This window comes from Crinia signifera, chromosome 5 (genome assembly GCF_055691185.1).
Source record: "Crinia signifera chromosome 5, ASM5569118v1, whole genome shotgun sequence".
Lineage (NCBI taxonomy): Eukaryota > Metazoa > Chordata > Amphibia > Anura > Myobatrachidae > Crinia > Crinia signifera.
In genome coordinates, this window is record NC_139221.1 from 180,407,822 (window position 1) to 180,420,774 (window position 12,953).

A 12,953-nucleotide genomic window follows, 5' to 3' on the forward strand; every position below is an offset into this window, starting at 1 on the left:
CATCATGTGTTGTAGGCCAAAATATTCTATTGAGGGCATGACCCCTATGTAATTTTGGTTATCGGCTGTGTTAAAAAAATGCGGGAAATGACCTTTAACGCCATCAAATCCCATGGCCTTTGGAAATCTGCTCAATTTCATGGGGAGAAAATTGAGAGAGTCTATAAACCTAATCTTCAGATCTTTTATTGTGATACACATTATGTTTCCGCCATTAGAGATGAGGGATACTGTATACCGTTCTTTGATGATCTTGTTCAATACAAAATACGAATCATACCGCCCAGCGTTATGGGCTATGAATGTGTAATGCGCAAATTTTGGTTTCATGAACGTCTTTACAAAATCATCGATACAAGCTTTGCCCTTAAACTCCCAGGATTTCTCACCCATTAATGTGAGAGCGTAACAGTAGTTTGGTATATGTATACCTGTCTCCTGCATGCATTCGAAATCAAAAAAGATGTATTTGGTGGTGGGTTCTTCCGCTTTGATGGGCTGTATGTAACACAAATGATCCGCAAACCCATCAACATATGCCTTGCAAGTAGAACACTTTAGCCCCTGACACTCATGAGACCTGCGACGGTAGAGACAACACCTGTCGCAATAAACATGTTCAAGACAGGATATTTTGCGATCTAAAGCTAAGGATTTGTGCTCCTCTAAACATTCACGCGATCTGCAAAACACCCTACAAACCGAACATCTTAATGCGGAAGCCCCATCATCAGCGCACGCTTGTCTGTGACAAGCCTTACAAAAGAAAAGACAATCGTGGCTATTTTTGCGCTCATAAGTTCGATTACATAAGGAACAGAAATATCTCGATCCGAGAAATGCGCAGATATTAATCAGGCCATAATAGTGTGAATCGTGATATAATACATACAGGGTATCACCGTAGCGCGATTCTGAAGAATAGTAATGCCAAGAACGATTATTATGATATAATATTGTAATTTTTGTTTTTAAGTGTTTTTCAAAAACAACAACGTCGCTAAAGCTGACTGCTTTATCGATCGGTAGGTTCAAATCCTTATGAATTTGAAGCGCCCGATCGTGTATTTCAGCGTCTGTGGCATTACCTTTATCCAGAAGTTTGCAGATCGATGCCGCAAAGCACAAATAATTGTGCGTATTGTTGAAATCATACAGGTGTCTTCTGCGCCTTTCTATAATTAAGCTGTATGGAATGCGTCTAAGGCCGCGACCAGTTAGGGCCCCACCCGCTCTATTTCTAAAAACAGTGATCACAAACCTTAAACCCGTGCCTAATAAGAATTCAGCGTTACTTTGAAGAGTGTTTGTAATTTGATTCAAGAAACTGACAGCGTCTAATGATTCTTGCGGCTTTCGGTGTGAGTAGATGGCGTTGTGTAAACCACCCCCCTCCAATCTTAACTGTACACGATCATTAGGGTCAACACCAACCATGAATTCATCAATCATAACCTGTATAGCGTTGTGTACGGCTTCAACACCCTCTGCAAATGATGTAACTCTTTCCAAATTAACAAATTGAAAATGATTATGATACTCAATAGCTCTGAAATTAGGATGGTGTCGCTCATACCTGTTAACAGCTTCTAAGTACACATCTCGCCGACCTTCACCATTACCGGGTGGCGCACCCCCATCTATGTCATTATGCATGGGCGTTGCGGGGTGTTCAACATTGTCAGGTGACGCAGCGTCACCCGGTAATGGTTGGTCCGGTGATTTGTCAGCCTGTGCACCTGGGGTTGGGGTTGTGCATCGCCCCCTGTGTTGTTTACGCTTTCTCAGCCTGTATATGCATTTTAAAGACTGTTTTATTTTTGAACGGCGAAATAAGTGTGAGATTTTGCACGGTACATTTGCTTTAATTCTTGGGACTTTTTTACACACATGTAAATTACGTTTCAATCCATAACCCACCATGCCTAGTCACGGATCCGTTTCAATTATCTCTGCAAAATGATACATGTTCGCTTTAATAAAATCCCTAGTCCTCACGGTCTCTGCTATATGGTTTGATGTTACATTCATGTACATTTCTACAAGTTCTTTAATGATCTCTGGCTTCTTTTTTGAACCATAAAGCTCATCTTTTATACGGTTCAACATGGTATTGACATTTCTACGCATGTACCCTATATGCTCACGCATCCTCCCCATGACCGCGTAGTATTGTATTTCCGCATCTTGTCCTAATTGTTCCACATTCTGACCCCCATCAACTATGTCTGTCGATACCACGGTCGGCGGGGCATCCACACCGCCCGATGCGGTTGCCTCGCCGACCGTGGTAAAAACACTGGGCAGTTTTGTGTAATCATCACCCATTACTTTATCAGGGATTCCGGCTACAGATGTTACAGCCTCATCATCATTCTGTGGTGTATCTGAGACTGACTCTTCACTAGGGGTGATAAAAAATGTTTGACCATTTAAGTCCTCATCATTAGCGGATAATGTATCTGCAGGCGTGTTACTGACCACGCTTTGCGTTTCTGTAGTATGATGTTCCTGCGTGTCTGAAATTACGATGACATCATCATCCGTCAGCGGCGTGTATCTCTCTCTTGACAGTCGTAAAGTTTTACGAGTCTTCACAGTCTTTGTATTACCGGCAATGTCAATGTCGGATTCAGTAGGTGTTGCAGGTGTTGTAAATGCGTGCGGGTAATCCACATTACTCACGGTTGGCACTGTTTGTAATGCAATTCTTTTTCTCACGGGTCTACCTTCCGAATATTTCAATCTTCTTTTAAGGTCTGATAAATCGGCCTTGTTTTCTTGACCGACTCGACTTTTTGTAATTCTCCGCTTGCTTGGCTTGAAATCGTCGCGCTCGGTGGCCATGATCTCGGCCCTTGATACATCTTCTTGAAGTTGTGGGTCGATCACCGTTTTAGCTGATTCACCCCCATCCATTTCAGCATTGAGTGGTTGAGCAACCCCGGCCGCTGCTATCATTTTTGCGAATCGTCGCGGATCCGCTGTAAATAAAAAATAACAACGTTTTAGTTACACATTCGCGGACACTAAGACAACCGCTTTATAACACCTTCAGACCCACCTCCCAAAACACCCACCCCATCCATGTCGGTTTGCATCTACACAGTCTGTTTAACACCTGTGGTTTCCATTTGTAAAGAACAATGATGAACGCGGTCCTATATAAGAAACTAAATAAATAAACATTACATTACACACCTGAATATTTGCCAGATCTTTCCATCGGCGTGGTTCCTACTGTAATAAAAATCACACCGTTTTAGTTACACATACGCGGCCACAAAGACAGTCGCTTTATAACAACTTCAGACCTCCCAACCCCCACCTTCCTTGTCGGTTTTCATCTACACAGTCTGTTTAATACCTGTGGTTTCCATTTGTAAAGAACAGTGGTAAATGTTGTGCTATATAAGAAACCAAATAAATAAACATACACGGGTATTTGTCAAAGGTTTGCGCCGGCATGGTTCCTTTAAACAATGACCAGAAAGCTTGATCGCTGATCTGTGTTCTTTTTGCTCCTTTAGCCAATGTGCTGTTGGGTTGTTTGGCGTTTGATCCAACACTCGATGTCGGTTCTCTGTATCCGGATGGTCCCGCTTCACACGTATCGGCCCTAGGTACCGTAGGTTCATACCGGCTAGCTATGTCATCTGTAATACATATATTATCAATTAACGACACATTCGCCGACTTGAGAAAAAAAAAAAAACGTCATTTAAGTCATGATAACAACAACTCCTGTGGACACTATTCATGATTTTGCGACGATATGTAACATTTAACACAAAAACACATTATAAAAACATCACCAGCCAATCGTCAAAATTCACCTTGTATAGCCGGGGTCTGGTATAGCTGTTTATAGTGTTTTGCCGATGGTAAATTCCAGAGATCATCCATTATGTGTTCTGCATCAGATTTCGACATAATCGGCGATACTAACAGAGAACAAATAACACATTAATATCACAGGCTGTATAAAAATGAATATAACAGGATATATATATATATATATATATATGAGTGAGAACGTGAGAGTTCGCGCGAGATAGCGTGAGAGAGAGAGAGAGAGAGAGAGAGAGAGAGAGAGAGAGACATATTTTTGGAAATAATAATATATCACATTTTTTTTAACATACATCACATTTTTTTTTGACGGCTTATGATCACCTACATTTTTGTGATTCGGACAAATCAGAGTATGCTGCGTATGGGTTTTCGAATGTCGTCAGATCCGGCCCGACTGTGAAATCCGAACCATATGATCCAACTTCAGATGCGTCATTTGTGACATCTGAAACTGATTTATGGGATTAACAATTTAATAAAAAATAATATATACATAAAAAATAAAATAAAAATTAACACAACAATTTTGTAGAACGAAAAATACAATCAACACGTGTAACATTAATACCAATAGGGCGCTTGATAATTAACACCAACAGAGTAACATTTATAACCACCAACAACAATGTGTCTTTGATCTGTAAACTTACACGTATTTGTCTGCTCATTTGACGGCTGTTGAAAGCTGGGTAAATCTTGAAAGTCTCTGAGACTTATTTTATTTGCATTAATGGTTTTGTATTCCTTTCTCTGTAATAAATAATAATAATAAGTTGAAATAACAATACAATAAGCTATTGTTAAACTATTGTAAATATCATATACACACCTGCATGTTGGCGTTTTGTTGATAGCTTAAGTTCAAAGGTGTTTTCTGCAACAACCACTAGATGGCACTGTTGATAATAAAAGATAACACGATAAGTTTCCATAACGAAATTTGCGTGCACAAAATCACATAAAACTATTAACGCTCTCACAAAAACCTGATCTATGAATACCTCCTGACATTGTATTCTATAGTTCACCCAATAAAAATTAATTACAGGTGATCCGACAAAGCTACTGCCGCACCCCATCATATCCATGCGTGGTCAGCAGACCGCACATCACAAGCCGCCAGTATGCCAGCATGCACACACAATACATTACAATACAATGAATGCAGCAGCAAACTATATTTTAAGATTGTTTAAAGTGTTTTTAAAAGCAATATGTATAATGTACAGCCCACAATACACTAACCACTTCCTAAATAAATGATTAACCACAAGCCGCCAGTATGCCAGCGTGTACTCCAAATACATTACAATACAATGAATGCAGCAGCAAACTATATTTTAAGATTGTTTAAAGTGTTTTTAAAAGCAATATGTATAATGTACAGCCCACAATACACTAACCACTTCCTAAATAAATGATTAACCACAAGCCGCCAGTATGCCAGCGTGTACTCCAAATACATTACAATGCAATGAATGCAGCAGCAAACTATATTTTAAGGTTGTTTAAAAGCGTACTAAACACTCCCACCATGCCGCTAAATAATACATTTTAAATCGCTATATACAACACACTAATCACAGAACTACACATACAAATGGCCGGTTATCAACTACAAACACCCGCATGCATTGCCATTGTATTAACAACTCCTAATAACAAAATTGAGGCCAGTCATGCCGGGTTTTGTAATTCCACAACATACTAAACCAGCGTAAGTCTCTATACAGCCTAGGCCGCCCTTAATAACTAGCATACAGCACCAAACTATATTTTAAGATTGTTTAAAAGCGTACTAAACACTCCCACCATGCCGCTAAATAATACATTTTAAATCGCTATATACAACACACTAATCACAGAACTACACATACAAATGGCCGGTTATCAACTACAAACACCCCGCATGCATTGCCATTGTATTAACAACTCCTAATAACAAAATTGAGGCCAGCCATGCCGGGGTTTGTAATTCCACAACATACTAAACCAGCGTAAGTCTCTATACAGCCTAGGCCCCCCCCCCCCACCCCCCTTAATAACTAGCATACAGCACCAAACTATATTTTAAGATTGTTTAAAAGAGTACTAAACACTCCCACCATGCCGCTAAATAATACATTTTAAATCGCTATATACAACACACTAATCACAGAACTACACATACAAATGGCCGGTTATCAACTACAAACACCCGCATGCATTGCCTTTGTATTAACAACTCCTAATAACAAAATTGAGGCCAGCCATGCCGGGGTTTGTAATTCCACAACATACTAAACCAGCGTAAGTCTCTATACAGCCTAGGCCCCCCTTAATAACTAGCATACAGCACCAAAGTATATTTTAAGATTGTTTAAAAGCGTACTAAACACTCCCACAATGCCGCTAAATAATACATTTTGCTATGTATATTATAAAATATTAAAACTATGCTATTTAGAAATATTGTGTATATATATATATATATATATATATATATATATATATATATTTATTTATTTAGAAAATTAAATTAGACTTACCCACTGTTCTGGAACAAAACTTCAAGTCAAAACTTCAAGTTCTCTGTCTTGAATAGTGTGTGTGTGTGAAGACCTTCAACCTCAATGTGTGGCAGATGCCTGGTAGTTGTCTGGTCCCATGGAGAACATATTTATACGTTTCAGTCAGTTAACACATCTGTGTTGCATTTGTCTCATTTGAATATTCATGAGTTGTGTTCCAAAGTTAAAGACTGGCATAACAAATATATAGCATATTACCCGAAACACAGCTGTTTTCAGGATATATTGCTTGATAAAATGACACCAAATTATCATTGTATAAAAACCCTTATTCTTATTATTAATATATGACAGATATGGCACACCATCAACAGCATCCTTCAATTTTTAATTTAAAATATATACTACGTTGACGGCACAGCTGTGATTGTATATTGAATATTAGTGACGTGGTTGTGGTAGACATTATTATTTTTTTTTTTTTTATTTCTAAAATATATTTTTGATTTAAATTAATATAGCATATTAACCATATTTTATTCATCACATAATATAATGATACCATCACATTACACACACACATATATATATATATACTGTATATAGCTATATATATATATATAAGTTAATTCTGTATATAGCTATATATATATATATATAAGTTAATTCTGTAGTCTCTAGCTCCGTCTGGAACTTGATTGCAACTGCAATACATGGCCACTAGATGCCACTCATGCTCTGTTGCAAAGATTTCATGGCCTTTCTTTGTTCTGTCTAACCTAATTAAACGGTTAGCCGTGTGAAAATGTTTTTTTCAGAGGTATGTGCTTTCTAATGAATATAATTGTTACCAGCCCTGCTGTGCTGTCTACGCTAATTGCGTCATACGTAAATGTCAACGTCTTCAAAGACTATGGAATCCGGTGTTTAAAATTACTTTTGAAAATTACAATCATCCGTCATATCTGATGTCTTTCTAAAAGTAACACTATACTTCTCACGCTGTGTGTCTTTAAATTTAAATGCCTACAACATGTCAGGCCCCAGACTGAATGGCTCTGTATCTTTAAATGCATAACATATGTATACCCAGACCTCTTTGTTATGTACGCGGATATTTCATTTATTTTAAAAGCAAGAAGGACCTTAGACGCTGTGGAAGTTATCGTGTTGGGATATAACTTTTTATTTTTATTTTATTTATTTTTGATACACGTTTGGTCAGCCACATCGTTGTAGCGCTTTTGGCTCGTTCTAAGGTATGTGTTATTATAGTTGGTAGTGAACTGCCTGTATTATTCACTGTGAAAGATCTATGAGCTATACCAAATCACATTGCCCTTTTAAATTTATTTTTCAAAGCTTTATAATGTTTATCAAATCCGACTCCCCGGCTTTAATACGTTATAATACCTGGCTTTCAGCCGGCTGTTTTGATGATCGGCGTTGCGCGACATCCTACACAAATCAAATTTGATATAAAACAAGATCTACATTTCTACGAATTATATATCTGTTGTATACCATATTTTTCTAACAACTTTTTTAGCATTATGTTTAGAAATTCTACCAGCTGATTAAGATAACATTAAGCGTACTTTATATATGTGTTATTTCACATAACCAATATCAGTGTATGAAGTTACAGTATCAAACCAATTATATTTTAATACGGGGGTTAATATTATTTATACCACTTTGATATCAAACGTGATACGAGCTATCACACGCTATCACGTTTGATATCAAACTAAATAAAAGGGGGCGTGGACAACCTGTATAAAAGGGGCGTGGACCTGTCAAAACCAATTAGTTTGAAGAAAAAGTGTGCCTTATCTACTGCGGCCCTATTTGAACAGTACTTTTATTGAGAATGGGTAACTTTTGACAGATGCCAGAAACTCCCACAGCCGTGGTAGTCTTTCCTGACATTGTTTGTGTTGGTAAAGCAGTGTTTACCACTGATTGGCTTGCTCCTGTGTCCACTATAAAAGGAAGAAGGTGATCATTTACTTTCATAAGTACTGTGGGTTCCTTCAATGTGTTGCTATTGGTGGTTCTGGTACTGTTCAAATGGGACACAGGATAGCCTGACCATCAGTATGGTCTATCTGCCTGTTGGTTGGTTGAAAAGGCGAGTGGCTTAAACTGGGGCAAGTCTAGCTGTTGCCTAGTGTTAAAAGAGCGTACACCGGACGCTTCATTTGTATTTTGATTGCGGTATTGTGGCTGCTTATAGTTCCTTTGTACATCATGAACCTGTGGAGGAAAGTGTTGTCTCTGGTTACCTTGCATGGCTTGGGGATGCATTGGATTGTATGTCGACCTAGTATGTCGACACTCTCGAGCCATGTGTCCTGGCTTTTGGCAAATGAAACATCTCTTGTTCTGGGTATTTCTTTGAGCCTGCTGCTGTACACCTGGTCCATAAGAAAATTTCTGTACCTGTGGTCTAGGGGCATAGTTAGTTTGATAATACAAAGATACATCTTGTGCATGATCATTATTGGGAAAAAAACCATTAGTAGTAGGAACAACATTAAGCGACAGTAATTCTGCAGCTTGTTTCTTGCTTGTACCTACAGATCTCTCATGGTACTTGGCTTCCTTTGCAATGATTGCAACATTAGTACTTAGCCAATGCATGTTGGCAATTTTAACAGCTTGCGCGATCTTTGGTTTAAGCCCTTGTACAAAACATGAGACAATTAAAGACTTGGTATTTTCATCCTCCACCTGGACACTCCCTCCGGTCAGTTTTGGAACCTGCAATTTGAACCTATCATAATAGTCATCCACAGTTTCAGAATCCTTCTGAGTAATAGCAAACAATTCATTCCACTGTGGCACTGCTGGAAAAAGAATTTTAATTTGGGTTATTAATTCAGTCACCTTAGCTTCAGCATCAGCCTGATAATTATTGTCACTTAATTTTAATTTATCAAGTATTTCTTTAGTTGAGTCTTTTGGTAAGCAAGATTTGATTACCTGTTCTAAATCTCTGCAAGTAAAATTGTGTACACTCCTTTCTTGTTCTATGTATTCACAAGTTGCACCAACATCTTTCCTTGGGTCAGGAAATTTAGATTTGAAACCAATGAGATCAGTTTTACTGAATGGGTAATGTACTTCTAAATTAACCCCTGGGACCAGAGGTGAGATTACTACCCCATTTTCCTGTTTAATTTCTGGCCTTTCTGGGATTATCATGGTCCTCATAGGATTCAATGAGGCACTAGCTGTTTGTGGGGTTGAACTGGCTTGTGGGGTTGACCTGGCCTGTGGGGTTGAACTGGCTTGTGGGGTTTGGTCCTCATTTATGACAACAGTGTACGGGCCACATGTATCCAATCTCTTTGTAATTGCTTGTTCATTCTCACCTCTTTTGATATATATCTTTTCTCCTGAATTTGCCATTATTCTGTAATCAAAAGTTGGTAAATTCCTGAGAGATCTAATGGACTTCACTATCTTTCTAGGGGTACTATTTTGAACATGGAGACAAACCTCATTTTTATCAATAAATAAAAGTGACTCTCTTGAGGCTAAGTCTTGCAAATCCTCTTTGTTTGGGACAGGGGTATTTGTGGCACTGGGCAGTTGGCTGTATGACGGTGAAGAAACAGGTGATAAAGAAGCAGAAATACTTGCTGCTATTGAATATAACTTGTTAATATTGTTTTGTAATTGAAAAGAATCTTCAGATTCCTCTGAAGACACTTCTCTTTTAGTACCAGTTCTGGTTTCTCTGGAGCCTGTACCAGAGCTTCCTTCTGCTTCAGCCGTTGGGGCAGTGGGCATTACTGGGACTGTTGTCACCCAGCTCTGTATTAACAGAGTATCCTCTTCCGCTGACTGAATGTCATCCATGCCATTCATTTCAGCTTGTTCCAAAGCTTGATGTGGGTAGAGAGATATATACTGCTTTGGAACATAGCTTTCATTTGTGTTATTACTGACTGGGTAAGGAGGCGGGGGTCTCTGTGCTAATGGTATTGTTACTTGAGGGTGAGTGGGAATATTTGTCTGCTGTGGAGGCACACTGGAAGATTCTGTCTCCACAGGACGCCAATTCCCACCTTCCTGTTTCCACAAAGTTAAAACTGTAAAATGTTTAATCCTATCTTGCATTTTTATTCTGTCTTGAATCTGCTTTTCAACACACTGTAGGATTTCTGTATCAAATGTTCCTTCCAAAGGGAAGTGTAACTTCTCACTTGTGATATCATTCCATTGAGTAACATATTTAATGCTATCAATGCCGTATTTCTTCAACATCACAGCACTAGCCGTGCCTTCCACCATCAACTTTGACTTATCATTTCCCATTCTGTCTTAGAACCACGTTCCACAATCAGTATATTCAACACTGATCAACCAACAAATAGTATATATTCACCTAGAATTCAACAACACATGTACTTCACCTAGAAGTACTATTCTTTCAAACTACCTCACCTAGAAGTAGTTCTCTCTTCAATAGTAAACCAAGGGGACCCCTTTAATGTCTCCCTGGCATTTGTGATCACAAATTTTAATTAAACACTATTCACAATTCCTATGTACCTGCTCAGTACCCTTTCCAACACGTAAACACGTACCATATGCCAACCATATATCACCAAGTGAGAGTATTTAAATGTTATTTAATTTCCCATACAGTGTCTTGAGTTCTTAGCACATACCAGACAGGATAACTTTAGCACTTAATACTGTATCACACTACCTTTAGTGTCTGTAATTCTTTTACAACAATCTATTTACTTAGCATATCTGGCAGTGAGAGGGAAACACACACAAGAGATAGGAAAACAAATAAAAAGGGTTTTGAACAGAGAAACCTTAACACAAGCTTGTAGTTCAATATTAGACATGTATTTACTATGGTTAAAACTACCATTAATACCATGTGACTGTTTTGACAAATAATAATACTATTTACTGTAAAATGACAATTTTCCACCATGCATGTTTTACCCCTGAATTACATACATAAATACACATTACCAGACTCACTGGGTTCACTCTAGTGCCTTCCACTGATCGCAGAATAGACTGCACCAGGCGCATCAATACAAGATATCAGCACTTGAGAAGGAAATATAATGTATATTTACCTATTAATCAATGCTTTCTCCCCTTTGATGCGTCTGTGGCAGTCATCGGCTTCTGTGGACAGCGGAATTCATAGAGACACGGACGGCCCCCATATGAAGAAGTCCCGTACAAAAGACCCTCGAGTCAATATCCAATGATAACGTGTATTTATTAGATATAAGTACTTAGAGATATATCATTCAATATCTGGCTTTAGGCCAACAGTCAGCCTCCTTATATACAGGAAAAGAGCTGAGTAATACAATCTTTAATAATTGACAAACAAGGTGTATCTTAATTTCAATAAGGGGTGTATACAAGCATAACATAGGGGGAATATAATTAAATAATATTAATGGGGATGTTCTTTCATAAATCATTATAGTTCTCCAAACGTCGACAATTGATTGGTCCAAATGTCACTTGCTGATTGGATCTCAGATAGTTGCTCTCTGGTTGTAATAGCATATGAGTCTCCAAGAGGGGCAGTATAGACCATGAATATTGTGTCGATTTATATAACCAAAATCATGCGTTATTCGTACATAGTCCAAAAAGAGAATGTTCCTTTACCCCTTTAAACAAATAAACACATTGTTAGTATAACCTTCTAACGGTCAGTACGTACTAGGTCATGACTAAATGTTTCTTTGCTTATATCGTATGATTCTAGCTCAATTTGGGAAACACAAGCTAAAGTCAATCTCCTTTTTCTGATGACACTGCTAAACTATTTCTGAGAGACAGCTTCCATCTTGTTCATTTGAGAGAACTTAATTCACATTAATTCTACTTTATAGATTCTATAACATATATTTTATTTTACTTTATCACAGACTTACCCTCATTTGGATCCAAAACATATATAAGGTTTGTATAATGTGTTAAATATGCTCACAATTGCTCTACTATTTCTTTGTAGGGTGAAGAGGGTGATTCAGTAACGCTCACTAAGTAGTTTACATATGATGCTTAGCGGGCCCATAGATGCTGCCAACCACAAGGCCGAACACCCACCCCCTCACCGCCGAATCCCCTTGGTAACATTCGAGGAGATTTATATGAACAAATCCCATTGCATGCGGCCAAAAGGGAAGAGAAATCATTAGATGGCCGCCGACCATCAAATGATTTCTCTCCCCTTCGGAAATAAAAGTCATTCTGAACTATTTTCTTTGGTGTCTGCAGAAGAAGGGGCGGGCACTGACTCCATGTGATATCAGCTGCCCACACCCGGCAGGCATCGGCCCACCTACATTCCATGTAATTGTAAGGGTGTCATTTGGGAGCTGAGTTACTGGTTTATAATAGCGATTTCCTGGTCTCTTGCCTCTTTGGAAATTCTCTCCCTTTTGCCACCACCTGATATTTTGATTCACAACTTTATTTTTTATAAGAAAGAATGATACCAATAGCTGTCTTATTGTAAGTCTTGAGGTGCTCTCCCCACCAATACATGGGTATTACTGTGATCAGTAATACCACCAGTCC

General features: G+C 38.4%; 1 protein-coding gene across 1 annotated transcript; it reads right to left on the reverse strand.

Moving 5' to 3' along the window:
• Positions 1-1,817: 1,817 nt before the first annotated feature.
• LOC146080719 (uncharacterized) lies at positions 1,818-5,868 on the reverse strand. Its single transcript, XM_083188297.1, has 7 exons — positions 4,685-5,868; positions 4,506-4,605; positions 4,181-4,306; positions 3,837-3,944; positions 3,438-3,656; positions 3,202-3,240; positions 1,818-2,984 (listed from the first exon to the last, which is right to left on the reverse strand). Exons 1-7 carry the CDS (start codon positions 4,688-4,690, stop codon positions 1,930-1,932), a joined length of 1,653 nt encoding a protein of 550 aa, XP_083044423.1. The 5' UTR covers positions 4,691-5,868; the 3' UTR covers positions 1,818-1,929.
• Positions 5,869-12,953: the final 7,085 nt, after the last annotated feature.